Here is a 27,328-nt window from a genome sequence, read left to right as displayed (position 1 = left end):
ACCCAACAGTCCTGGCCGAGGGTTTAGCTGAAGCGTCTGCATATTCATTAGGTCTAATTATTTTCTAGTAAGGAAAACACAAAAAGCCAAGAGTCGGAATCCTTCAATTTACCCTTTGTTTCTAACTTCATTTGGCTTCTTTGCAGCTGAATCAAAGCCCTAAACTCTTTTTCCAGACAAAGAAACCTCAACTCATCCTTTCACAGGCGGCCCGGTTAGGAAACTCACCAGTGCCCCAGCGAGAGGAAAATGAAAATGAATATATTTTTTGCCCTGACGCCAGCGCTGACTGCACCGGCTGGAGGAAGGCAGGGTCAGCGTCCGCCGCTCCTCGCCTGTCTGGTTTTCTGGTCTTCTCACCGACTAGATTCTCGCTTGGGGCTGGCCGGCCGGACTGCCCTTTCCATGGGCTGTGCTTGCTCACAAGTCGGCTTGGGTATCCGAGATGATTTCCCGGTGCCTGAAGGGACCTGACTGAGCATTTGTGCTTGTGCTGGGAAATAGAAATTCGAGAAAAAAAAAAAAAAAATTGTCCTGTTCCCATCAACAAGTCTGAGTCTAGCAGCCCAGCATTTCCCACCAACTTTGAGTGGAATGGAATGAGGAGTGGAGGTAAGGAAAGGACTGAGGCATTTTCAAAAATTATTATACACTTCGTTAGAAAAAAAAAAAGATATATCGGAGCAACTAAGTCTTTCTACCTACAAGGGGAAGTTGGATCCTACTTCCCCTAGAGTTGAGAAAACCTCATCTGCAAGAAGTTTTCTCTAGAGGCTGTATTCCTCTCACTAGGGAGAACATATATTGAACCCACCTCGTCCGCCTTTCAGGAAACACACGCGCGCGCACACACACACACACAACAAGGGAGGGGACCTAAGGGGGAAGGGTAGCTGTTGGGAGGGGGAGAGGGAAAATAATTCTTCAAAAAAGAAAAGTCAGTCTTCTCCTCTCCAGTCTGTGGAAAATCCAACGGGGACGTTTACAAGAGGATATTTTTAGGAAACACATCCAAATACACAGGGGTAAGAGTGAATGTGAGAAAAAAAAAAAAAAAGTTGTGGGTTGTAGAAGTTATCAAGTGGGATTTGCGGCGCTCTCTGCAGGAAACGCGAGCGGCTCCAGTTCAAAGCCACATGCACCAACGTGACATATAAGCCATTAAAATATCATCCTGACGGCTCATTTCTGCTTCATCATACATTCCCTAACTGCTTCCCGAAAGCTGGAAAAGGAGAAATGAAGGATGACCGCCTCGCTGGAACCACAAAAGAGAGGCTTGGAGGGGTTTGTGGTCCCCTCTCAGCCACCCCGAAATGATGTGCAGAAATGAGGCGATCCTGGCAACAGGTGGAGTGGGGTAAGTGCGTGAGTCCAGGGGGCAGACAGATGAGACCTGTACCTCCAGCGACCGGGTAGCAAGTGCCCTCAAGCGGGCCACTGGCACCCAAACCCCAGTGGGGGAAGAGGCCCAGCCAGTCTTTCTGCCCCATCTCCTCCTTCACCCCCCCCCCACAACCGTGGATACAGGCCCCACCCCACTGACAATGAGGGGAGGAGGGGGGCCCTTCTGCAAAGGGGCAGCGCCGAGGATGAGTCCATCCCTTCTTCCCAGGAGGAGGGAAAAGGGGGAGAAATGGGGCTCCCACTGGTACAGGAACCAGGAGCAGTTTGTTGCCTGCCTGTCTTCCCTTCTCTCCTTGTAAATTGCCTGGGTGCCCCACCGTGGGCACAAGAATGGAAGTCGTGGCCCAGAGCTTCCCTCGCGAAAAATGAACAAGGCGGGTGCCGGGAGGGGGGCTTTACAGGCGGTATCTCTGCTCTGCCCCCAAGGGGATGGCTAGGAGGGTCTCTGCTTCCCCTCTCCAGGGTCAAAGAGCCAAGTTAGCCCAGATGGCAGCAAGACGACGGAACTTCTCCGCCCCAACCTGACGGCAGATGCCGCCTGAGTCACCTCCGGGCGGCTCCTAGCCCTCCCTCATCCTGGTCCTGCCTCAGGAAGCTGACTGCTGGGATCTGCTCTCTGCGCGCGGCCAGCAGTGGGTTCGGGACTTGGCTTTCTTTATCTCCAGTGCGATCAAGAGCAGCAACTAGCTCTCTGGGGAGCAGGCCGCAGCTCCTAGGATTCTGGCCCCTAGCCTAGGCCCAGGGACATTGGAAATTAGGGGCAAGTGAGGAGGAGACAGAGCTGAGCTGTGAAAGAAAGCTAGGACTGGCTCAAAGGTTGGACCTGAAAGTTGGGGCTGATGGATGGCCCATGGCAAAGTCTTAGGAAAGCGGGGGGGCTTTGGAGGGTTGCACTTCGACCGTCACCGTCTTCAGGAAACTCTCTTTGGATTCCAAGGTTATGTTTTCCCCGCTTTCCGACAGTATTGGCCTGGCAGCGACCCACACCACTGCACGCCGCTCTTTTTTCTCCTCTTACCCGCCTGCAGGTTGGGGGAGGGGTGATTCAAAAGGAGGGCGAAATGCCAAGCCTGATCCTGCAGGTGATCTACTGATGCAAACTCTATTCTGGGCACCCGGAGGCTGCCCACACTTACTTCAGCCCCGAGCTGGGAAACCCAAGCTTCTCCCTCTAGAGAATAGGAGAATGAGTAAAAGCCCCTGCACAATCCAGTCTCAGCAAACTCCTGGCCCTTGAGGGTCGAATGGAGGGAAGCCAGGAAGGTGCGGGGTGCAGATGGGAAAATCAGGCAGCGGGCAAAGGCCGAGGTCAGGTTCCTCTCTGGCTCGGAGCTCCCAGCCAGCTTTCAGGGTTTTTGCTCTGCGCCCGCCAGCGACAAGTTACAGCGGAGAGGTGGGCATGCCTTTCCCGCTGCCGGCTAATCAGTAAGCAGCAGCTCGGGAACTGAAGTCTCTAACTGCAGCTGACCTCTGACCTTGGGTAGTCCTGCGCCGGCTAGGTCGGCCCCACAACTTGCAGCTTCCGAGGCTCCCCCAAATAAAAATGGTGCTTTTTGCACCTACCCACTGTCCCACCTTTTTGGCTCTCCTCCGGCACTATCAATCACTGGAGCTCCCTGGCACCAGTTCCTCTTCTCAAGGTGGGGGCAGAAGGGCAGATTCCAAAAAGTCTCCAGGATGTGCTATGGACTGGTAATTAGGAGGCCGTGGTTGAGGTGGGGAGCAAGCCTTTGGGGAAAACGAAACTGAGTTTCTACATGCCGTGGTTATTTGAGACCTCAGGTCCAGGGGCCTCAGGATTGCTCCCAAATTTTCTCACCTCTCCTTCAGCAAGATGACTGGCTTGTTTGCTAAGCGGTGTCAGAGTTTGCACGAAAGGAGATGTTTACCCTGGTTCCCTGTGTAGGCTGGGTGATGGAAATGCTACAGAGAGACTCCTAAGGTCCCAGTTGCCTGCCCTAGCCCGACCTCTGCAACATTTGTTTGCGTGTCTATGGGTCTGCAGTGCACAAAAGGCTGACAAGACCTGGAGCAGAAGTGATCCATACCTCTTAGAAGTTGGGTTGGAGCAGCCTTATGGGTGGACAGAGATCTCTAGGGAACCTCACACCCATTTCCCCCAGAAGCAAAAGAGTAAATTCTATTGTTGCCAACCAACCAGGACTTCTCCATGCCAGACATCCTGCCATGAGGAAATTTCAGAGCGAGGACGCCCAGCATGCCGCCCTTCTGTAGGAATGCAAAGTTAGGCCTCCTTTCTTTCCTGATTTGCACTGGAAGGAGCTTATTACCTTTGGGGAAGAATGCCTTTTGGTTAGAAATAATTGAAAATAATAATACCCTGTGGGAAAAGGTGAGTCTACCCCCCTGCCTCCCAGGCCTGGACCTAGAAAAGAGGGGAGATAGAAAGGTAAAAGCTGCCAAGCTAGTTGGAATTCTTGTTGGAGGTTGAGGGGGAGAGAGAGAGAGAGATCTTTGTGCACAGAGAACTGGATACCCTTTAAGATAACAGAGTCCCACTTGGATTTGGCCCGTGGTTCAACAAGTTAAACAACTGCTTGTTCTGTGGGCAGACATCCCCATTGACAGAGGACTTGCTGTGTTTGTCCAGCCTGAGACCTTTTCAATGACTGTTTTTCTTTCTAGGCCAAATTGAGGGTGGGGGCCGGGTAGATGCTTCTGTTTGGCTGCTCAACTGCCTCAGCCTTGCCTGACAGGATGCAGAGGTCCTCAGGATGGCTTTAAATATTTAAGGCGGCCAATGGCTTGGTAGTTTTAACTGCAAAGTGAATCTGATAAGTAATGTGTGCATCTTATGGGAGGTGTTATTTCTACCCTTCTCAAATATGAAATGTGGATGATTTGAACCAAATGATTAAAATTATACCTTTTTAATCTGACAAATTTTATATTAACTTTAAAAAGTCAACCGGTGATGAATCCCAAATGGGTCTGGGGTGTGGGAAATGTGAGGCTAAGGAATTCTGCACCACCACAGGCAAAGCAGGATTTGAAAACCTGCAAAGAAATTCCTCTCTTCTTGGTTCCAACAGTTATAAATCAAATTTTAACTGCTAACCTCTCAGAGTTCAGTAGACTCTCCCCACCACACCTCACTAAATTTCAGTTAATAAACTTCAGAAAAATAATAAGATTTCTTATACAATTAATTCAAATTCGAAAAGCTACAGATTTTTGAGCACTGACTAAAAGAGAGCTTACTTCTGATTGCAAGGCAGAACAACAAAGGAGTTTCAAATAAAAACCTAGCTGGGAAATTATAATTTTTCAATGTTTTTATCACCAAAGATATATAATTTTGCAAAATGGGCAGTTCCCGGCAGAATCCTTTTCTTTAGCTTCAAAATTTGAAAATGATCAAAGAAAGACTGAAGGATCTTCAGATCAACACCTTCTTTCGTTCATACATTCAAGCCACAGAATGTTGCCACACAGATGTATAAAATTGTTTAACTAGTGACTGTCACTCTTTTCTTCCCAAACAGGCTCAAAGTCAGAAAATGAGATACAAGACATCCTTGGTGATGAGGAAACGATTACGGCTTTACCGAAACACTCTGAAAGAGTCAAGTAAGTTAAAATCCTCCTTTGAATATTGGTTTGCTAGTTTCTTTTCTTCTTCTTTCTTTTCTTTTTTTTTTTTTTTTTTAAGTAGGAAGTTTTGTTTTGTCTTTCGTTTATGTTGGGTTGAGAGTTTGGGTGGAGTTTCTTGAGTTCAAATGAAACTTAGAACACCTTGGTGTTCAATACATTTGCACACAAATCAATGACACAACGTCCCACCAGCAGCCGGCTAATCCCCCTCAATGCCTACTCATCTGGACGTTCCAGAATTAATATTTGACGATTCTCTCATTGAAACTACCACCCCTGACCTTCTGCAATTCCACTGTCACGTTATTCTATGACATATTCATCTTGAATTCATTTCCAGACAATTTGATTGGAATGAGGTTTGACATGTATTGGCTTCCATGAAAGAAGCAGACTTTGATCTGAATGATGGGGTTTACATGATATACATCATCTTTACCAGGGATACCAGCCTTGTGCAATGTGGTAGCGACGAGGTTCCCACAATGTGGTGTCTGACCAGGGAGTGACTGACAGCTGCTCTGTCAGGAATACCTTCATTGTGAAGAATTTAATTTAATATTCCATTTAGAATAAGCATATGATTTAGGGTTGGGTGTTTTCCCTTCCAGGCGTCTAGTTTTCCTCATTTCAACTATATCACTAGCTGATGGTTGCCTCCAAAGATGTTCCCTCATTGGTAGGCAAAGGAACCTTCTTAACCAAAGTCAAATAGACAACTCAGGAAATGGCTCTCTATATTATTTGGGGATTATTTGATGGCAAAAGTCTCAAGAGAGGTATGAATTATTATGTAAATTCAGTTATTTCGATTCCTTAATGCTGTTTTGGAAGGTCCAAAAGCAATGTTTCCTAAGCTTTTGTCACAGGATGCTTTGTAGAATCCTTGCTTGGAAATTAAAGCCAATCCAAGCATATTTTCTTCCATACTCAGTTCCATTAATGATGTTTAAAACTCAAATTTCCATAGCAGAGGAAAAGAATATCCTCCTTTATTGCCAAAATCCTAATAGATCTCATCTCCTTTGCACAATTTGGGCTTAGAAATATGGATGGGCTCCTAGGGCTTACGTTATTTCTTTGCATAAAAATAGAGACAGCCTCCCTCTGTAGGAATCTTGAAGTCTGTCTGTGACTAGCCTTTAAAGAAATTTACCTCTGTTTAGGATTGCAACTGGACAGAAACAGGGAAGAAAGAACTGAACAAGTGACAATTGATTCAGATGCAGAACATTTAAATGACAAGACTTGTTTCTAGCCAGGTTCTATACAGTGGCCCTCAAATGAGTAGGGCCCAGCTGCTGATCTGGGCATAACTTACAACTAATAATCATCATTTAATTTAGCATTGCTTAAAACATTAAAATGGAAAAATAGCCGAGCTGTTGATTTGAAATATCCTCCTTTTTTTTTTTTTTTTTTTTTTTTTTCCTTTGCAAGAGAGTGAGATCAGACATTCAAACCAGCGATTTAAGGAGCTCTGGCAGATGCTAGGGCCACCAAATGTTCTATTTCTAGAAAGTAGAACTAGGAAATCACTTGTTTATGCCATTATATTTGTCTGGGTAGGGTGAGCAAAAGTGCTTAGGGCATGATTCTGGGCACTGGTTTGCAGAGGCTCTGAAGACTGAGAGACACTTGGGGTCTAGTGATGCAATACGCTCCAAATAGGTCCCCATGAAAACAAGCTCCCAGTGCTTCATTTTGACATCTGCTAAAGATCTGTGGGTTGTGAGATATTCTTTTTCTCTACAAATGAAGCAGAAAAGTAGACTTAACAATGCTATAGCTCCAGGCATGGGTAGGAATAGAATGTGTCAGTCAAGCATTTGGTGTTGGGGACATGTATAGTGAGATATTTCTGGAAAAAAAAAATTCTGAAGACCATTGAGGAGACACCATTCCTTAGCCTGCTCAATTGATAATATCTGTAGTCTGGGTTCCCTGCTTCCCAGGCTCTGGAAGACTCAAAATAATCTCTCTAAAGACTACACTCTGCCTCTCAGATGTTGATGCCCTATCACCTTTAACTGGATACTGCTTTGGGGCTTATTTCAAAGATAGACCTTGAAGACCCCTATGTAATTGCCCAAAGTTCCTTGTCTGTAAATATTAGTTGTACAATTGGTTTTCCCTTATTGCTGTCTCTGGGGAAATGCCCTTCTAGGAGAATGTCTGGTCCCGTTGCTGGGTTTAGCCAACCAAGATATAGACCATATGCCTCTAAGGAACTTCCAAAGATCAGGCAACCTCAGTGACCTGCAGGCCTACTGACCCCTGGCTACTCAAGCAAGAAGCAGCTACCCAAAATAGGTCCAGATGTTTTCAGCTTTCAAGAGAAAGCTGCATCTGGGAAGGAGCTCCATGGGGCCAGCCTACTCTCCATGATTTTGGCTGAATCAGATATGTTTGCCTTTTTGCTGCTGGCACAAAAAAGTCATACACAAGTTCAAAGCTTTTCAAAGGCAAAGTGACTAACAGAGAGTGTGTAGTATGCTAGCAGACTATGTGTATAAAACCTCTGTTTCTTATCCCTGGAGTCCAGAGAGTCAGTGGTTAGAACTCCAGAGGGCCCATAAACTTGAATGAGAAAAAAACGCATCTTTATTTTCACAACCTTCTATTAGAAAGTTAGTGTTTTCTTCTATGATGAATATGTGCAGCAAATACTGGACTATTAGGAGTTCAACAGACTCACCAAGCTTCCTAAGGGTTCCACAGCCTCAAACAACCAAAATCCCTTCTTCTCCTGTCTGTCCATACTGTTATTCAAAGCTTTTGATGGAGGTGGGGTCACAGTGTATATATTAAGAAATCCGGTGGGTGCAGTGGCTCACACCTGTAATCCCAGCACTTTGGGAGGCCGAAGCGGGCAAATCACCTGAGGTCAAGAGTTCAAGACCAGCCTGGCTAACATAGTGAAACCCCGTGTCTACTAAAAATACAAAAATTAGCTGGGCATGATGTTGGGCGCCTGTAATCCCAGCTACTTGGGAGGCTGAGGTGGAATAATCACTTGAACCTGGGAGGCAGAGGTTACAGTGAGCTGAGATCATGCCATTGCACTGCAGCCTGGGTGACAGAGCGAGACTCTCTCTAAAAAAAAAGAAAGAAAGAAAGAAAAAAATCCATGTTTGTGCAAATCAGAGTCTTAAAGCTAAAGTGAATGAGTTTGACAAACATTCTGAACTGTTAGTTGTAGATTACCTAGGTTCCAGGGAAGAAAAAATATTTTAATTGCCAGACAATTGCAGAAGTGCCCCTGCACTTAAACCTAAATACCACAGAAGCTGAATACTTTCGGTGTTAAGATGTGGATAGTAAAAACAGCTGGGCAAGGGGTTTCAGAGAAGAACGCACTCTGGCTTTTGTTTTGCTTTTCGGAGCCCTTCATGGGTTCAGTCCAGAGTTGCCTAGACAATTGCATCATTCAACATACACCTGTGAGGTGGGGAGATGTGAAATGACTCATTGAGATGTGGAAACCTTTCGCTGGAAACCTGGCCACACCACTGCTTGGATGAAGGGAAGACAGGGGAAGGATCAGAGACTTGGTGGCTGTTGGTGGAGGAGTAAACCGTGGGAGAAGGTGAAAGCCAGGGAGGCATATCCTGAGAGTCTGGTCTCAAAACTGCTGTGTGGAAGCCCTTGGTTTTGAGAGTAGGGAGTGGGGGTCTGGCAGTCAAATACTCTTCTGTTTTTTGTTTTGTTTTGTTTTTAATACTGACAGAGTATCTATTGGTAGAGTTATCCAAGCTCTTCCTGTAGGAGGAGCAGAAAGACTTGGACGTGTCTAAGTGGAGAGAAATTGTTGTGGAAGTTAATCCCTCCCTAAAGTGCACCCAGGGGAGGAACAATGTATTAAATGAAGGTCTCAAAGAATCTGCCAACTGTTATACATCAGTTAATTATTTAAAAAAAGAAATTTTTTTTAACCCTTATTTACCGACCAGGAAATGTAAAAGAATAGTCCTTGGTGCTGGGGATAGGGGGAGGGGCAATTCATTCCATTTATATTCAGCGTTGCTGGTAATCTGCCGGAACTTCTAGCCTCTGCTAAGGGGTATGGGATATTTTACTCAATCTTTAAAACTTTTCTTAAAAATACAAGCCTTTCTCTGTTTGGGGGGCACTATTTATGGCCGCCAGGGAAGTCCAAGCACTTAGACTGGCATTTTCGGCTGCAGCGACAAGGTAGGAGTCCTGGCCAGCAGCCCTTTAAATCCCCGGACGACGCAGCTGATCTTAGCCGGTCCGCTCAGACAAAGGACACCCTCCTGCCCCCAAAGCCCCCCAATCCCCCGCCTCTCGGCTTTTGCCACACTCGACTGGGCCAGAACTTAAGTTTTTTTCAACCGATCGACCCCCGTCGCACCAAAGTGGCCCCCCTAACACTGGAGGGCATCTTGTGGGAGGCAGCCTGCCGGCCCTCTCAGAGCCTGGACGGGGAAACGCGGCGTGCACTCTCTAAAGAGGCCTAACACGAGCTAGGAGGAAGCAGAGGCAGCTTGGACGGCAGGCAACAAGTAGCCGAAGCTGAAAGTGGAAGTCACCCTTAAATCCCCTTTCCCAGAGGCTCCTTACGACGGCAGGGTATAGCGCTCAGCATCCCTGATTGGCCCAGGGAGATTCCGGAGCGAAAACCTGTTTCTCCTGGATGCACGCCAGACTCCTTTGTTTCTTTGGAAAGCCGGCCCGCCGGTGGGTGTGACTTGTGGCGGGGCGGGTCCTTTCAGGAAGGCATGGGTTCGAGCCCAGCCTTTCCAGGCTGTCACCACTTCCCGCTTAATCCTGTCCCTGGTAAGGGGCAGATCCTTGGGTATCGCGCGTCTTTGAGCTCTCCAACACCGGGGAGGAGGGGCCTGCAAGGCTAAATGGGAAGAGAGTATAGAGGAAAGAGAGGGGGAGGGGAGAAGCAAGGAAGACGAAGTGAGGTAGAGGGTTCGGGGAAAATAAGAGAGACGAAAAGAACCCGAAAGATGAGGGAAACGAGACATTTCGGAGAAAGCCAAAAAATAAAATTAGGCTCAACGACTGCTAGCCTAGGAGTTTCTCAGCTCCTGGCCCCCGAGTCAGCAGTTTCCTTTGGTCCTTCGATCCCGACCCCCTCCTCTTGCAGTCTACAGGGACAAACTGCCCAACCAGACCGCCATCTCTGCGCACACTATGCTAGCCATCAGCCCCGACTGAGGTCCCGAGAGGACTTTAGGCGCAGCGCAATGCTCCCTCCCCAAAGTTGTGGTGAAGGGTGGCATAACCCAGTCCCGAGTACTTCCAGGAGCCCTGAGTCAAAACTGATGCACTCAGCTTTCCGGAGAGGAGGGGGAGGAGGCTCAAGGGGAGAGAAAAGGATTTGTGCCCAGGTCAGAGCGCATGAGCAGTAGAAGCGTGAGATGCTGTGGGGGTGGGGTGAGGGAGGGAAGGAGGGTGTGTGTTTGAGGGAGAGGTGTGTGAGGGGGTTGGGGGTGGAGCGAGGAAGTGAGAGAGAGAGAGAGAGACCGTCCGCGTGCGGCAGGACCTGTCATCACTGACGTAGGACCCGGCCGCTGGCCAATGGGCGACCCAGGCAATTGTTCCTCTCTGTGGGTCCCGGCCACAGCCCTGAATCTCTATTGACTTCCTAACGCGCCCTGCTGCTACTTCTGTAGTGTGCAGGATTTCGCGTAGGCATTAATAGCCAAGGGGGTAGGCGCGCCCAAATCCAAACCTTGAGAAGAAGGAGAGAAAGAAAGAAAGGGAAAAAAAAACTTTACAGAAGTTTTTTGTGTGGTTTTCCTTTCCCCTCCCCACTGTCAGGTGGCAGTGGTGTTAGTGGCCCGGTACAGGGAGCTCCGGGGAACCTGGGCCGGCATGCAGCCGGTCGCTCTCTCCTAGCCAAGCGGGGCACTGAAAATATATATGGCTGGGGCGCTTCCGAACCACCACCACCTCCAACACCATCATTTCTATCACCTCCACTCCCCGGCAGGGCACCGTGCCCCGGAGCGCCCCGGGGTGTTGGCTGCCAAAGTGCGCTTAGGGCTCAGGTCCTACCCCTCTGGAGCAGAACCCCCAGCAACCCACAGACTCAGCCCTGCGCCTTCCATTACCCCTTACATCTACTGTGTGGCTACCATCCCTTTCCAGCTCATGGCACCGCAGGTGACCTGGCCGAACAGCAATCCGGTCCAACGGCAGCGGAGGTGTTTGGCCTTGCTCTGTCCACCGGGTTCACTGCTGGCGCGGTCTGGCTCTGAGTTCCACGGCTGACTGCAGAGTCCGTAGTGCGTCTGGGCTGGGCCTGCCCCCCGGGGCCCAGGGAAGAGCGCGCAGCCCACCCCACCGGTTCTCATGCGTGCTATTTGTTTCGACAACAGGTAGCAGCTCTGGACACCATGGCCCCCAGCTCGCCGCCGCCTCCAGCCCCTCGGTGTTCCCGACCCTCCATGAGGAGCCTCCCCAGGCCTCCCACAGCCATCCTTTGAATGGACTCCTGCGTCTGGGGCTCCCTGGAGACATGTACGCGCGGCCAGAACCCTTCCCGCCAGGGCCTGCGGCCCGCAGCGACGCCCTGGCAGCTGCCGCAGCTCTGCATGGCTACGGGGGCATGAACCTGACGGTGAACCTCGCTGCGCCCCACGGTCCTGGCGCTTTCTTCCGCTACATGCGCCAGCCCATCAAACAGGAGCTCATCTGCAAGTGGCTGGCGGCCGACGGCACCGCGCCCCCGAGCCTCTGCTCCAAAACTTTCAGCACCATGCACGAGCTGGTCACGCACGTCACCGTGGAGCACGTCGGCGGCCCGGAACAGGCCAACCACATTTGCTTCTGGGAGGAGTGTCCGCGCCAGGGCAAGCCCTTCAAAGCCAAATACAAACTTGTAAATCACATCCGCGTGCACACGGGCGAGAAGCCCTTCCCTTGTCCTTTCCCGGGGTGTGGGAAGGTCTTTGCTAGATCAGAAAATCTCAAAATACACAAACGAACTCACACAGGTCAGTATTCGGCGCTGTCTGTCGCGTGCGGACCCTCTGGGGAAGCAGGCCCTCGGGTCTGGATTTCCTCAAGTCCCAACTGAGGGGAGGGGGAAGATATTTCGGTGTTGTTACCATGAGCCAAGGCCATAAAATATTAATTATGCGCTTCTATTCTTAGAATCACAGAAGTTTCCGGAGGCTGTGTGTAGGGAGGATAGTGCGGGATTTCCGTTCTGGGGGGACAAGGGTGAACGTGCCTAAGACCCTGTGTGTGCAGACATGTGATCTCTGCTTAAGAGTTTGATTTTGAGATATTTAAAAACAGCATTGTTCCCCAAAGTCGTAAAGACATAAGAACAGCTGTCTAACTTTTTTCCTGGTCCCTTTGGAATTGCGGGGCAGAACTCTTCCACCTGTCCTCCTGATAACCTGGCCCACCTGGTCTGAGGGTTTACCAGGCCCTGGAGCCTTCTTTAGGAGTTGGGAGTCGAATGGGCTAACTTTGTACCTATTTTTGAGCCTAGGTGGCCAGACACTAGGGATGTTTGGTGAACCCTCACTTTTGCTTTAGCACAGACCTAACGGGACCTAGCCACCTTAAATATCATTTACCAAGTTGTTAAGGGAAATGGGGACATGTGTCAACTACATCTGCTATTTCTAGTTAACAGAAAAAAAGGAGTCCCGTTTAAGAGCCTGCAAAATTGAACTCCTCTGGCCAGAGCATCTCTAATTAATGCAACTGCAAGGAGAAAGTTTTCACACTTCCAGGATAGCCTGTGAAGTTACATTAATTAGTTTAGCAGCCATTGTTTGTACTCTCCTTAGTTAGGGTTTTCTCGCTCCTCCTCCCTGGAAGTTTAAGAAATCAACATCTTCTCCCCTCCCCCATTTTGGGGGCAGGAGAAGGGGACTAGTGGGGACAGGAGAAAATAAAATAAATTCCAGCTTGGTGCCCCACTTCTCCTACTGCCCGGTGCCTTGCCTTACTCGCCCCTATTCTTGCTGGAACATCGACAATTGCTGGAGTCAAAGAACTGACTAAGGCTAGTTGTGCTAAAGCCTATCTTCTCCCCAAACTCTCCCTTCCCGGGGAAGGTCCATGGCCCGGACACTGGCACACGCGGAGACCAGACCAAAGTCCACTTGGAACCTGGCACTTTATTTCTAAAGCGTGTCTGGAAGTGTACAGTTTCCCTGAGCTCTTTTCAGGGTTTCCCACAATGTCGCAAGGATCTCACCCCCTCACCCGAAGTTTTAGCTCCGGGAAGGGGCGGTAGGTCACTCTCGAATCCTGGTCCCAGGCCTGCTACTCCGGGAGCTGGCGGCGGACACCCGGAAGGTAGATTCGCAGTCCTGAGCTGGAGAAGGAACTCATCTTTAATGGCAGAGTTGTTGTTTTTTAAAACAAACAAACTTTTACAGCTCTTTGCCGGCCCACTGTTTGAAGTCTGTGAAGCAGAAAATGGTTAAATTCTTAGCACAGTCGACCTACAGCAGAGAAGCAAGTTCAGTGCGCCCGCGGCTGGCTCAGGTTTTCGTCTTTTCAGGACAGAATTTTGTGCGTTCTTTCGGATCCCCTGATTCATTCCCGGTGGGGGTGGTGGTGGGGAGAACAACAACAACAAACAAACAAAAACACACACTATCAACAACAAACTACAGAGTCTGGCCTGCTCGGGCATTTCCCTCAAATCCGCCTCCTAAGTAATAAAAAGAGGAGAGAGAGAGTGAGATAGAGAGAGAGAGAAAAAAAAATGTTTCTCAAATGGCAATAGACCTCAGTACAAATTATTCATGAAGACAGTTCTCGATTCAACAGGAAAATAATTGCCTTTTCAAATATTAATGGCGTTTCATTTCCTCGAGTCGCGGAAGTGGCAAACAGGAGCAAATTTCTCAGGAGTTGAGATTCTCCCTGACCTGAATCCCGGGCCTGGCTTTGAAGGCGACTGTCCGCACCGAAAGCATTCACTTTGCGGCGGTCACAGCGATCCCGGAACAATGGTGCCTCGAGGAGGGAGGCGAGGGCCAGCTACCGCGGTCTGCCTGGCCACCGCCACCCAGCTTCTCTCCTGGGACCCCTCGGCCGGGGCCGGGAGCTCGTCACACCTTCCCCGGCCTCTGAGGGCGAGTCAGTGCTGGGGATCCGAGGTAGAGGAGAAGAGACCGCGCCGGGGCGCAGTCGCCGGGACAACCAGATCCAGCCACAAGTGCGAGAAAATGGCGCTGGCCCAGCTGCCCCGAGCTTCCGAACTTTGTCCCGCGGACCCGGCGCAGGGTCGGAGAGGAGGCCTTTCCGGGCTGCGGAGCCTCTGGGATGACAATCTGGGTCTCTCACAGCTCAGCCCCAGGCCTAGGACGCTCCGAGAGGGCTGCAGGGGCCTAGCCCAACGCTGCCTCTTCACATTCACCCACCCACCCAGGGCGCGGTGCAGGGAGCTGGAGGGAGGGGGAAGGACTGGAGGCCGGGAGTTGGCGGGGGGCGGGGGTGATGTCAAGCGCGGAGACCAGGGCGCCTCCTGCAGCTCCGGAGCAAGCTGGGGCGCAGCCTCACCTGGCCTCCAAGGGGCCTGCGAACTTCCCGGCTGCCGGTATCACTCATTGCACTGCTGTTTTCTCCTCTGCTCCTCGTCTGGAGCGAAATAATTGTTTTTGTTTTACGTGAATGTCCAGCGAGGCGCTCACGAGATCGGATAAGCGTTTGGCGGGATTTTTGTGGCGCGGGGGCGGGAAGGGGTTGTTGGGGAGGGGCACCAACCTCAAATTCCATTTCACCTCTGTTTTCTCAAACTAACCTTGGTTTCTTTTGCAGGCCCTGAATTGTACGGTTTTTTTTGTAAGGTTTTTTTTTGTTTTTTTTTTTTTTTTTTTTGAAAGAGAAGGAAGAAAGTTTGGGTTTGCAAATGCTGGCAGGAATCAGAGGAGATAAAACGAGGGGCAAATAGGAACACTGATTTATTCCGCATCTTTCTCTCACTGTTTTATAAAATGGTGCCGGTGTTCCGCTAAATGGCAGGTGCCAACACCTTCCAGAGGGTTCAGTGTACTAATTGTGCTCTTGTAGGGTGGGAATCCAGCAACCGGGTGGTGCCGGAGACCCGGGCTCAGGAGGCGCTGATTGCGCAGAAGTGCGGATTGTGCGCAAACCTCTCTGTCCGAGCCTCCACAGGGCTCGGGAATTGGGGCTTTGTTTGTTCTAACCAGCCCCAGGAAAGCGCCTGTCTTTCCTGGATGCGGCGGGAGAAGCAACTACAAAGACAGCAGTTCTCCAACTGTGCGTCTTCCTCCTTAGCTAGACGCTAGGTAGCCGGTCCCTTAACTCAGAGCGCTGGGAGGCAGCCATTTGTTTAAAGCGCCCAGGAACCTTCTTCCCCCATTTCCGCAGCACTAGCAGCTCCGGCAGGAATCTAGGCTTCCGGATTCTCGGGATCCTTTCCTCTCCCACACGTCAGCGAGTTCAGGTGGCCGTGAGCTCCCCGATTGGGGCTCAGTCCGGCCAATATTATCACTCTAACGTGCACTCGCGCCTTCCCTCGGCTCTACAGGGCATCGCAGCCACCGATCCCAGCCCCTCCCGGGCCTATCCCAGCCACCCGGTCGCCCTCCAGTCTGCAGAGCCGGGCCTGCCCTGACAGCTGCAGCTGTTCTCTTCCCGAAGCCTCAGCGCTCAAGGGCGTGGTTGCGATAGAGACCTCGGATCCCACTCGGCCTGTGCGGACCCTACTGCGCCAACCCCTCGTCTTAGGCCCGAGAGACCCGACAGCCAGGTGGGGGTGGTCTAGGGAGACTGGTCGACATCGCAAGTCAGTTCGGACTGGGAGGGCCAGCTGCCCACAGCAAGGTCTCCGGGAGGCCTCTGGAGCAGCGTAATAAAATATTATTGCTGGCGAGCGTATCTGGAGGGATCCCGGACGGTTTAGGCAATATTTGAAGAATGCTGCTAAATGTTTGCCCTCGGGGGGTAGAAGGGAAGAGGGAGGGGGCTCCACATCCTGTAAAAATCTCCTCTGAAGTGAATCATTGCTCAGAATACCTTTCCCTGCAGCACGAATCCACTTTATGCACACATCATGTGCATCGGCTGCGCATCCTTAAATTATTTCATCGCTTTGGCGTTTGCGCAAAACCTACTTTAGTAAACAATTTGGGCCAGGATGGGAGTTGGGAGTGGGGGGGAGATGAACGGCTGGGCAGGGTAGGGGCAGAGACGTTTGGCTGAAACAGCAACTTTAAATCGAGCAGATGTGAGCTTCCCCGTTAACTATATTGTGAGCTCCTCCGTTAATGTATTTCCAAACAGAGGTGCTTCTGGTTCCAAGTGGAGAAAATTTGGAGGAAACAATCAGAGTGGATCAGGATTTTCGAGGATGAAAACTCGACTAAGATGGAGTCACTGTCGCTCCTCCTCCCTACCCTCCCCCTGAGCCCAGACCAGGAAGGCGGGAGGGATGGAGGCGCTCAGGAGAGTGCATCGGGGGCGCTCTCTGCACGAGGGAAAGGGGTGCTCGACTTGAGCACCTGGAAAGAGATTTCTGAAAATCTTTTGTAGTTCTTTTCCAGAAAATGAGAGACGAATTGGGGGGAGAGGGAGGGTGGCGAGCACTAATGTCTCTGCGTTGCCTCCGCCAGGCGAGAAGCCCTTCAGATGCGAGTTCGAGGGTTGTGAGCGGCGCTTCGCCAACAGCAGCGACCGCAAGAAGCATTCGCACGTGCACACTAGCGACAAGCCATACACGTGCAAGGTGCGGGGCTGCGACAAGTGCTACACGCACCCCAGCTCGCTGCGTAAGCACATGAAGGTGCACGGGCGCTCGCCGCCGCCCAGCTCTGGCTACGATTCGGCTACACCGTCTGCCCTCGTGTCGCCCTCGTCAGACTGCGGCCACGAGTCCCAGGTGGCCTCCTCGGCGGCGGTGGCGGCGCGTAGTGCCGACTTGAGCGAATGGTATGTGTGTCAGGGCTTGGGCCCCACCGCGGCTGCCCCCGCCGCGATCCTCAGCCAAGAGCTACCACCTGGCCCTGCTGCTGCCGCCGCCGCCGCCTCCGGTATTAGGGCTGCCTCTGTGGTTGTTGCTTCCGCACACACCGGATGCAGAGTAGGCCACGTTTCTGAGGCATGAAGAGGGAGAGGGCGGAAGGAAGGAAGGCAGGCCGGCCACCTGTAATAGTTGCTAGAGCTCACTGAATACGCTAATATAATGTCCATTATTTTAAAAGATAAATATGGTCTCCCTATTTATTCTATAGTCACACTCAGCACCATCACCCCTACACGCGCCTTCATGATTATCATAAAGCCAGTGTTAGGGGTGAAAAGATAGGGAGATGGAAAAAAAATGGAGAATTTAGGTGCAATCCTGGCCACTTCAGATGACAAAAGTAAAGCCACAAATTTCCCGCATGCTTCGCAGGATGGGAAATATTTTTCTCGAGAACTGGGCCTCTCCCACCCCCACTCTAATACTTCCCTCCCCCACATTAATTCCAACCTCAGAAGTTCAGATCAACAGAAGGCGGCAAAGGGAATTCCAGAGCCGTTTTCTTGACTCCAGTTTCTTTCCTCTTTGCCTGCCTATGGTTTCCCCTTCCCTAGGTATCCTTTGAAACAAAGTATACACAAGTCTTAATTTTTCCGACCTCCTCTATAAAGGAGATAAGGGAGATTCATTGTCTTTTCAGCAGGGGGTGTGTGGGTGGTGGTTACACGCTGCCACCCCTATGTAGTGGCCTGGGCACACAGATAGATATCTGCCTGTCGTCCACAGACTCGATATACATTGTATACTTGGGGTGGCGAGTCAATTCAAAACAACAAGAAATACAGACAAAGGAACGCCAGAGAGGCTTCAGGATTCAATGCTGTGAGGCCTCCCCGGGCCCTTTTCCCACCCCAGCCCCTGTAGAGGCGTTGCCTGTGAAGTCTTCTAGGTTCTTGGGCTCCGGGTGTAGAGCGAGCTGATGACGTCACTGAGTCGAGGCCTCTAAAGTGGAGGGACCTGACCTAGGCGGCCGTGTCTGGGTGAATCGCGTCAATTCGGTGACGGTCTTTGTCAGTAATTGCACAATGTTGGTTTTATTTTTTAAAAAGTGTAGGAGAGACTAGAGAAATGATCAACAATAATAAATATTGTAAAGGCAAACAAACCAGCGAGTCTAGATGGAATGTGTATTTGATATGCTGCGTATGAAGTCTCCAGAAAAAAAGAACCAGATGTTGAAGGAGGGGGCGAGAAAGACCTTTGCAATTGTTGCCAAAGGGAAAAACTCAGGTCCTGTTTCCCCCCCTTCCCCCACTCTGCAGGGAGAATAGGGCTGCCCCAAAATCCTAGCTACGATTTGAAGAAGAAGTAAAAGAAAATAAAATAGTAAAGCTATGGCAGATTCATCCCAGTTCCCTAAGAATTTGAAAATCAGTGTGTGTGTTGGGGAGGGAGGTGGGTTTTCTCTTTGGGGAGGGCCCCACAAAAGAGCTCAATTTTAAAATCTGAGCCCAACAAACAAGTCCTGGCCCTGCCACTAATAAATTTTCTTCTGCTCTCTCCTCTTCAGACAGCATTAGACAATTAGCACTCCTGCTCACAGTCCCCACAACTTTCATCAGATGAAATAACGTCCTAACTGGAGTGGAACTATTTTCCTGACTCCAAATAAAAAATGCCATCTTCCAAATACACCCTTAGTGAATCCGTCCTTGAGAAAGGGAGACTGAAATTCCTGCCTCCCCCTAATACAATAGGGCCCAGAGGCTGCCTGACCCAGCGCGGGCAGTCGGCAACAAACAACTCTTTCCCATAGTCAAACGCCAACCCCACCGCTAAGGTGCAGAGGGCATTTGCGGAACTTACTGCTTCTGCCTATGTTTAAAAAGTCACCCTTCCTGAAGTAGGACTCTTTCCTTTCTCCTCTGTTTCTAAGCCCCTCCCCCCCCCATTTTGCCTTCTATCCTAATCTAAAATAATGAAACAAAACAAAAATGTTTGGTCGGCCACTAATCGCCTTTAATTTTTCATTTGCTTGTTACAGATGTCCATCGCGTTGCTCGCAAGGTAATCTCGCTCCGCGCAGCTGAGCGCCCCGCATCTTGCGCCTGCTACATCAAAGGGCCCGCGCACAAAGCAGTGTTTCTTCGCCACGGTGCATCTTCATGGTAAGTTAGGATTTCTATGGCAATGGGCAAGTCTCACTGAAATCCTGAAAGGCCAAGCCTGGAGCCCGTCCAGGCTTTTCATTAAGGACATAATATTTACGTCTAACAGACCTTTTTTCTTGTGTATACAAGTATATATTTTTGTTTGACGCGGACTAAATCATTTTCATTTAATTTCCGGTAAACAAAACCCACGCGAATGGGCACTTGTACCCGATCATAATAAAAATGGATAATAATGTGAAGGAAGAAAAGAGCCGCTTGAATCGCCGCTCAGCCCCCTTTGTTTCTGCTTTCTGCGGTGATCAGAGGGCGCATTTGGGTTTGATGGCGAGTTTCTAAAGGCGAGGAAATGGTTTGTAAGAGGGGAAAGAAAAGGAGAAAGGTCTAATCAAGCTTGGGTTGTTCAAAGAGTCGGGTTTTGGGGTTGAAAGTGTGAGTTTGACGGTGCATCAGCATGCCGCGTTAGGCTCGCCATGGAAATACGCGCGGGGAGCGGCCGCTTCAAAGGCGGCACACTTCACTACAGACACTCTATTAAGATACATTTGCGCTGACCTTTGCTTTCACGCCATTTAATACTGTCACTGCGCTCTCCAGTATATACTTCCTTCCTAGAACCCGACTTGCCCGCGTTTAGGGGTTCACCCTGCACCCGGATGTGGGAGGCTTTGGAGCAGGGGACACTTTCAGGAAAGGGAGGAGCACAAGGACTCTGTGCATCTTGACTGCGCACCAAAGAGCTCCAGGATCAGGAGTGAAAGATTTTAAAGCAGCCTCCGAAGCTTAACAAATGAGCATTCCAAACTCAGTTTTGTGCAAATCGCCTTTCTGACTCTTGAGTAGGATGGAGGCTTAAGTTTAATGGGGACTTGTGGGGAAGGGAGCCACCCTGGGGGAGTCTGAGGAGTTCAGTCTGTGCCCTTGGGACATTTCCACTCTGGCTTTCCTTACCACTCTTCTTCCTCTCCATCCCATAAGTCTCTTGCGGCCCCTCAAACTTGTTTCTTTCTAAGGCAGGGTGTGTGGTACCGTTAGGCCTGGACTTGTCCTAGATGCAAACTCAAGAGCCCAAGGCCAAGGGGATATGGGGAAGATGGCAGGAAAGTTAGAAGTCCATGTTCCCTTAATTGTCTTGTTGTTTATTTTATCCAAGTACCCCAGTGAATAGGGGAAAAATAAACACAGTGAAAAAAAAAATCAAACAGTGGAGTCTTCTTTAGTGCCAGTCCTTGTGGTTGAATAAAAAGGATGGTCCGCTTTCTATTGAGCTGAGAAATCTTTGAAGTGGGAGTTATTATCTGAGACATTCCTGCTTGTCGTCCTAACAACGCTGATGAAACGTAAAAGGTTCTTTGTCAGCGATTTGTTCTCCTCTCTGTCAAACTCCCTCTGCCCCGTTAGTTTCAAACCGTTTCTAAAGAGATAAAAATCAAACTTCTTTTAAAAAAATATCCACACACTGCACCAATACATAACTTTAGGACTAAGTCTTGCTAAGGGATAAACAAAAGCAATGCCTAGACATCAGGGTCAGGGCCTGGCCTGGTGAAGTATGCAGAAGTTGGGGGACCCTCGGGACAAGCTTTGGGACATGAGGAAAAGTATGCAGAGAGGGTCCAAGCAGAATACATACCCTAAGCCCATAATTGTATGTCTGCTTTCTTCTGCTCCGACTTGCACTCAATCAGCCCAAGTTGGTTCACCTGGATGGGTTCCTTTGGGTACCCCTCAAGCTGCTAATATTCTTGCCCAGGATCCTTGGAACTTAAGATTGCAGCCAAGCAATTGTTAATATCTCCTGCTCCTTCAAAGCCACCTCTGCTAAAAATAGACCCATTGTGTATTTCTTCTCACTAGCAGCAATCAACAAGCCCTTTCTGCCATTAATAAGAAGGAGAATAGCTGAAGGAGAGAGATGTTTTATTAATTTCCTGTTTCCTTCAGAATCTTGGCAGTTGAAACTTAGAAGATTTGGTCTACAACATAGTGATCGAAAATGCATGCAAATGCCCATCCTTCCCCTCATTCACATGTGCAGTTGTTCATTTTATATTGTGCCCAGGAAAGAAACTTTCACCCAGTTCAGGTTTCCCCAAAACTCCTGTTGTGGTTTTAAAGGTGGTTTAAATAAATAAGGATGTGCTGGTCCCGCTACACTGTGTGTGCTGAATAAATGACTTGTAAAGTTTTTCCGAGCTGTAACCCATGCTGTTATTATAGTTGCTGCAAAATGTTGTTTCTGATATTGATTTTATTTGTTAACTGGAGGTCTCCATATGTTTGTTTATATTGCTAATTTATGAGAAAATGTAATAATCGCAATGAATGTGAATTATACAGACAGGCAAACATTTTGTAATCATAATTCACATATACACAAAAGCCTGGCTGAAACCTTAGACTGTTTGTACCCTCTCTACCCACACTGTTTGTGATTTATCATCTGTCTCCTTAGTGTCAGTTAAATTATGAACTAACTTGAAAATAAAAAGTTGTTTGACTGAAAGTGATTGTTGAATGAACAACAAAGTTGAAAGCCATGGCTTGATCTTGTAAATATGTAAATGTAAATGATATTAAATCTGTGATTCCTTTTCCCTCCAAAGGCCTTTGTGTACATGGCACTCCATTTGGCTATTTTCTTTGGAAATAAATGATGTGATGTTCCCCTTCCTCTTTTGAATCCTGGTGTCCTGTTATTGTTTCTTCTTCTTGGGAGAGATTTGAGGCCCTCCAGAAGCCTCTAATTCTCTCCTCAGTCTTTCTTCACTGATTCACACAAATATCTCTGGGGGCCTAGTCTCAGGACAGCAAAAAGGAGGGACTCCCTAAAGAAGCCATTATGAGAAAGACTTCTCTCATCCCAATTTCACCCTAATGACCCTGACATCATCAACCAATTTATTAATACATTATAGAATGGAAAAAGTTGGAAGGATGCTCTCAGTGTCTGCCAGGAAAGGCTACCTTTCTGCATTTCCAGCTCACAGCAACATCTAATAAACCACGTCTGAATTCCCAGAGAAATGTCCAATAGCTGGTGGGAATGAAAACAAGGAAAGAAAAAGACAGGACAGTTCCGCTCTAAGACCTGACTAAGCGCTGGTGGAGTGTCTCAGGCACAGTTGCCCACAGAGATCTTCCTAGCTGGACTCTGCCCCATTTGAGAGAAGTGATTGCTCAGACCTCAAGGCTCCCTTCAGATACCTGCGAAGGTCTCTATGCCTGAAGACTGGGGGGCTACAGCCCACATGACACTTTCCTGGGCCGCGATTGAGATATGTGGTGAGTTTCAGCATCTGATACACGCCACTGTTACCTGGCCCAGCCGCTGGGAAACTTATTTCAAATGAATCACCAGAGCCATTTTCCTTCCTCCACTGTGTGGCCACTAGACCTCTAGATACCCGCATACCTTGTTGCCCCTGCACCTACCGCTCAGGAGGCTTTCGCCTGACACTTTTTTAACTTCTGAGAAGTTGGTTCCCGTGGGCTTGGTTGGGGCAAAGGGCTGGATGGAGTGGGAAGACAACGACTCCTGGGGTGGGAATGCTGAGTCTCCTTAGAGAACACCTTGTAGACTCAATTCGTAGGGCAAGGGCTGCAGTCCTGGGTAAAACATTGGGAGAAAGGACCCCAGCGCGCAAAGGTGCGAGAGAGACGCACGGGTGTGATAAAGGCGGCCATGAGGGGAAACCAAGACGTGTCCCAGTCAATGGGATCCCTGAGAAAGGAGGTCCATGGGCGTTAACACTGGAGTTAGCGCCCCCTCCCGTTCCTTTCGCGGAAGGGCCCCCTTCCTCTGTCTCAGGGACGGATTAGAGGGGCCTCTCCTCAACCCGGCCTCTTTGAGAAAGAGCACTCATTAAAGCCCTTTAACCGACTGAGCATTGTGGTGAGGAGCAAGTGGGGATTAGGAATGAACTCGGGACTTCCAGTCAAGGCTTTTCTGGGGCTCGGAGCTCTCTGCTCAATCCTGCTGCCTGGAGTCTTCACAGCTGTTCCTGCCCATGGCTCCAGAGAGGATCCCAGCCCTTCTACCCACACCTTCCCATTCCTCCCAGGAAAGCCTGGCATGAGAGGGCACTCAGGAATTGAGGTCCGAATCATTCCCTAGAATGCAGAGAAAAGACAGGGTGCCCAGGAGGCTCTGCTGTCCTTGACATTCCGTGAAAGGGTTTTGGAGAAAGAAAGGCCTGTCTTCAAAACTTCCAAGTTCGAACTGTGAGGCAGTAGAAGAGGAAAGAGAAAGTGTTCTTAGACACCTCAGTGCCCCAGCCACTAGGAGAGCTGAGATTTCCTTTGAGTCATTATTGTTTGGCAGAGTTGAATAGTGTAACCTTTGACAGAGGGTTGAATTTACTGGTCCCCAAGTGCCCTTGGCTAGCCTCACCCTAGAATTATCTCACTTGCTCTCTGGGGAAGTTACCCACCCCCCACCCTGAACTGACAATGCTCAGAGAAGCTTGGGTGCGCTTTAGTCATCTAATGATCCCTCCACCTCATCCTGCTCTCTTCTTCGCTATTCCTCGTTAGAGCACCAGGTAGAAACTGCTGGCCTGGTGAAAAGATCTTGGATAAGAGGAGGCAGTCTGCCCACTTGTCCACCTACTGGCCCTGTGCCCCTGGATAAATGATGAAACCTCTCTGTGCTTTAGTTCCTTCATTTGTAAAATGAAATTAAAATGAAACTCCTTTGCAAGCTTGTTTTGAGTGTTAAATGAGATAATCCTTTAAACATTTAGAATGTACTTGCTAGTGCTAGTTGTTATTACTATTACTTATCTTGGGATTCTGTCTTTCAGAAACATTCCCCTAGCTCCTCATTGAATCAGGTGAATATTTTCGGTCCCTAGCAGAAATAGTGGCGCTCTCAGGGACCCTAAACTCCATAGCAGTGTGCACCTCCTTCAGGCAGTCGGAAGGATAACTGAAAGCCCCGATGTCACTTTGTTTTCTGAGATCAACTCTCTGAGAAGTTTATTATCTGAGAGTTCCAGAGCCCAGGGCACCCAGGCACTGAGGCAAAAATGTAAATTAGTTTTTAAAGATACAAGAAAAGTTAGAAAGAATTGAGTTTATTTTGGAGAGGAACAAAGCTGAAGAAACCAATTGCCTTAATGTCACCTCTATGACTTGTTAAGACTGGCATTGCAGTAGACACAATGGTTCAGTCTGCCTTGTGTCAATTTATCTTATCATAAGCCTGTGCGGTTTGGGTTTTTCAAGTCTTGGGTGTGTAAGGTGGGAAAATGTGAGTTGAGAGAGGGGACAGGCAGCTAAGGGTCTGAGGACAGGGTGTTTGGGCAAAAGTCACACAAAAGTACTTTTTTCCCAAGAAGACATCGGGACCTTTTTCACAATCATGATTTTTTTCTTACTAAATCCTCGTTTCAGAAAAATTAATAACATCTTGATCGACAAGTGACTGAAGATCCCCAAATTACATACTTTACCAACTTCATTTCTACGAATAAGGATAGGTTTGCCTTTTCACCCAAATATCTCCAATGAGAAAAACAAGTGGGAGTTTCCTAGGAATGTTTTGGGGCTCAGAACCCAAAGTCCTTCAGGAAAAACAGAAATTCAGTAGACACTTTGGGGAGGTCTTGAGTTTTGTCCCTGAATTGTCCAAACTGTCTAGTGGCTTTGCAAACATCCAAAGCAACTGCGTGGATAAGAAGAGAACGAAAAAAAAATACCTTAGGGCATGGGTACAGGTCCATCTAGTGTAAATGTGACCATGAGGATACACTTTGAAACTTGTCCTGCCTTCTTCTTTTCTTTTTTTCCCTCATTTAGAGCCAGTGTAGACTACGTGAGCCAAAATGCAGGGCAAAACAAGGTGAGCAAGGCTGTACATGATCTTGAATCAGAACAGCCTTGGGAAATGTCTGCAGAGAGAATAAAGCAAAATTAGAGAATTATCTATCATTATAGCTGTGACATGTAGTTGTAGAATTGCAAAAATAAGAAAAAATAATCCACCAATAACATTAGATGATGTATATAGGCTATCAGAAGGATGATTTAGTTTTCCCTTTTCTATGACTGAAGGCTAGCCCATGCAAGACCAGATTAGCCACATGAGAATAGTATTCTTTGCCAAAACTAAGGAGAAACTGCAGACACCTCAAGGTCCTTGCTTTGTGTCATTGCAAGGTCTTACTTAGGGTTTAACAGAGGCCTCTAGCTTTTGAACTGATTAATGTATTCATTAATCTTCTAAAGAGTACACCCAGCATCTTGGTGAAAAACGTTTTTCCTGAAATGTTCATATTTCTAAGCTATGAAAAATAGGCATCTGCCCCCAAAATATTTGCTTATTTATTTCCTCTGAGAGAATTGAGTTGCCTGATGCACATAAGCAGTTCCTCATCACACTTTAGCCACTTTCACCTGAGAAAATAGTTTCAAACATACCACAAATTTTTCCCTACATTTCCTGCCACTGCATTTAATAAAAAATTTATAGTGAAATGTTTTCTATTGCCCCCAAGGCTGGAAAACTTTCTTTTATAAAAAAAATAAATAAATAAAAACCTGTTGTAGAAAAACAGCCTTTTTAAAAATGTGAAATATCATTTCATTGTAAAAAGTAAAAAAAAAAAAAAAAAACCGGAGTGGTAATCCAACTTCCGGAAACTGTTGTGAATTATTTCACCAGACCCTTTTAAAAGGGGATTAGCAGGGCTTTGGGAGCAAAATCCTTCTGTTTTATTCAATCTCTGATTTTATGTTATAATTACAAGCTGTAAAGACTCTGGAATTAGTATGCAGGCACTGTCAAGACCGATGCAGGTGCTATTCTAACGGTTCAGCTTTTTAATTAAGAAAAGAGGTAAGAAAATCGAATCATAAAAACACTTTTGTGAGAGCTGAGAACACTGCAGCAACTGCATGAATAAAGCCTTTATACCTTGCCCTGACAGGTCAGCTACTGAGGCTCTGACTTACGACCTTTTCAGGGCCAGACAATAGTTAACAGCTTTCTCACCTTGTCTCCACAGAACCTTTTCTTCTAGGACGGATCTTATGGAAATTGCCTTAAGTAGCTTCACTTTCACAAAAGATATTGCAGTTAGAATGGATAGAATGGATACATATCCATATTGAAATGCCTGCTCTTCAGTCCCAACTACAGATCTCTTGTTCTCTGGATCTCTTCTCATGGGTGGGGGAGGGTGGTGTCTAGGAGGCACAGAAAGCAGATGAGGGAATAAAATCTGCCCTGAAATAGGCATACAGGGGCACACAGAACCAAGGCCAAAATGAACACCCCCACCCCTCCACTCCTGAGAAAACTAAACAGAAAAAACTCAAAACAACAACAGCAAAAACAAGTTTAAAAAAACACCCAAGTCATGGGATGCAGGCTGTTCTTGGCTTTTCTGAAGTGGACTCTTCTTGCAGGAAATAAATTTGGCCTGAACACTCCATAGTGGCTTTGGAGGCAGCCAAACCCAATGGGGGTGGCTTAGTCCTTTGTAAGTTTTTCAGCTCCTTAGTTACCCCTAAGTGTTCTTCACCTGTGAGTAAAATTGTTCTTACTCACAATACTTCAAGGCAAGTTCCCCAGCTGTTCCACCGTAGTAAAGCTGGAGCTGCCTCAGCCTTGGAACACTTGACTGCGTTAGACCTGTGGAGGCCCTGGAGCCCCCACTATTCTCCTATCTCCGGCTTTGCCACAGTTCGGATCCCAGATCGGGACTCTCAGGGAAGACCGCACTCTGCCTTCCTTGGGCGTCACTAAAGCAGGCCCTACCCATCACCTTTTCTTCTCAGACCCTGACAGGGTGTGTGATTGGGGACCTGGTCCACTGCCAGCAGCCCAGGCCTTGCCCTTCTTAAGGAGGCTGGGCGCGCCTGGGCCAGGCCCAGACAATGCAAGTATTAGGATATCAGCCGCCCTCGCAATGATCACGCGTTCAACGATTTTGTTTTCACGGCTGAGGGGGCTTTTTTCCAATGTAAATCAAGCGCTTTAGTTATTAGGGCCGAACACTAATCTCCAACAACCTTGACATAATGTGGCCGGGCGCGCCGGCCCACTTCGCACCTGCAGTCTGAATAGGGCTCCTTGTCAATGGGGGACACGCTTGTTGCCCTGGCTTGCAAAGGAGGGAAGTGAATAAGTCAAGCTTTGTGAATGTCCATGCGCGCTCTCCCTCTCTCCTTTGATCACGGAAAATGTCTT

General features: G+C 48.5%; 1 protein-coding gene across 1 annotated transcript; it reads left to right on the top strand.

The window, feature by feature from the left end:
• The first annotated feature begins 1,869 nt into the window (after window positions 1-1,869).
• Window positions 1,870-21,814, top strand: ZIC4 (Zic family member 4). Its single transcript, XM_028843761.2, has 5 exons — window positions 1,870-3,760; window positions 4,914-4,998; window positions 11,379-11,996; window positions 16,611-16,926; window positions 19,005-21,814. Coding segments are annotated over exons 1-5 (1,155 nt in total). The 5' UTR covers window positions 1,870-3,625; the 3' UTR covers window positions 19,006-21,814.
• The last annotated feature ends 5,514 nt before the right edge of the window (window positions 21,815-27,328 follow it).

The sequence above is a fragment of the Macaca mulatta genome, chromosome 2 (genome assembly GCF_049350105.2).
Source record: "Macaca mulatta isolate MMU2019108-1 chromosome 2, T2T-MMU8v2.0, whole genome shotgun sequence".
NCBI lineage: Eukaryota > Metazoa > Chordata > Mammalia > Primates > Cercopithecidae > Macaca > Macaca mulatta.
The sequence above is the reverse complement of the archived record's forward strand: the minus strand, read 5'-3'. Positions and strand labels throughout refer to the sequence as shown.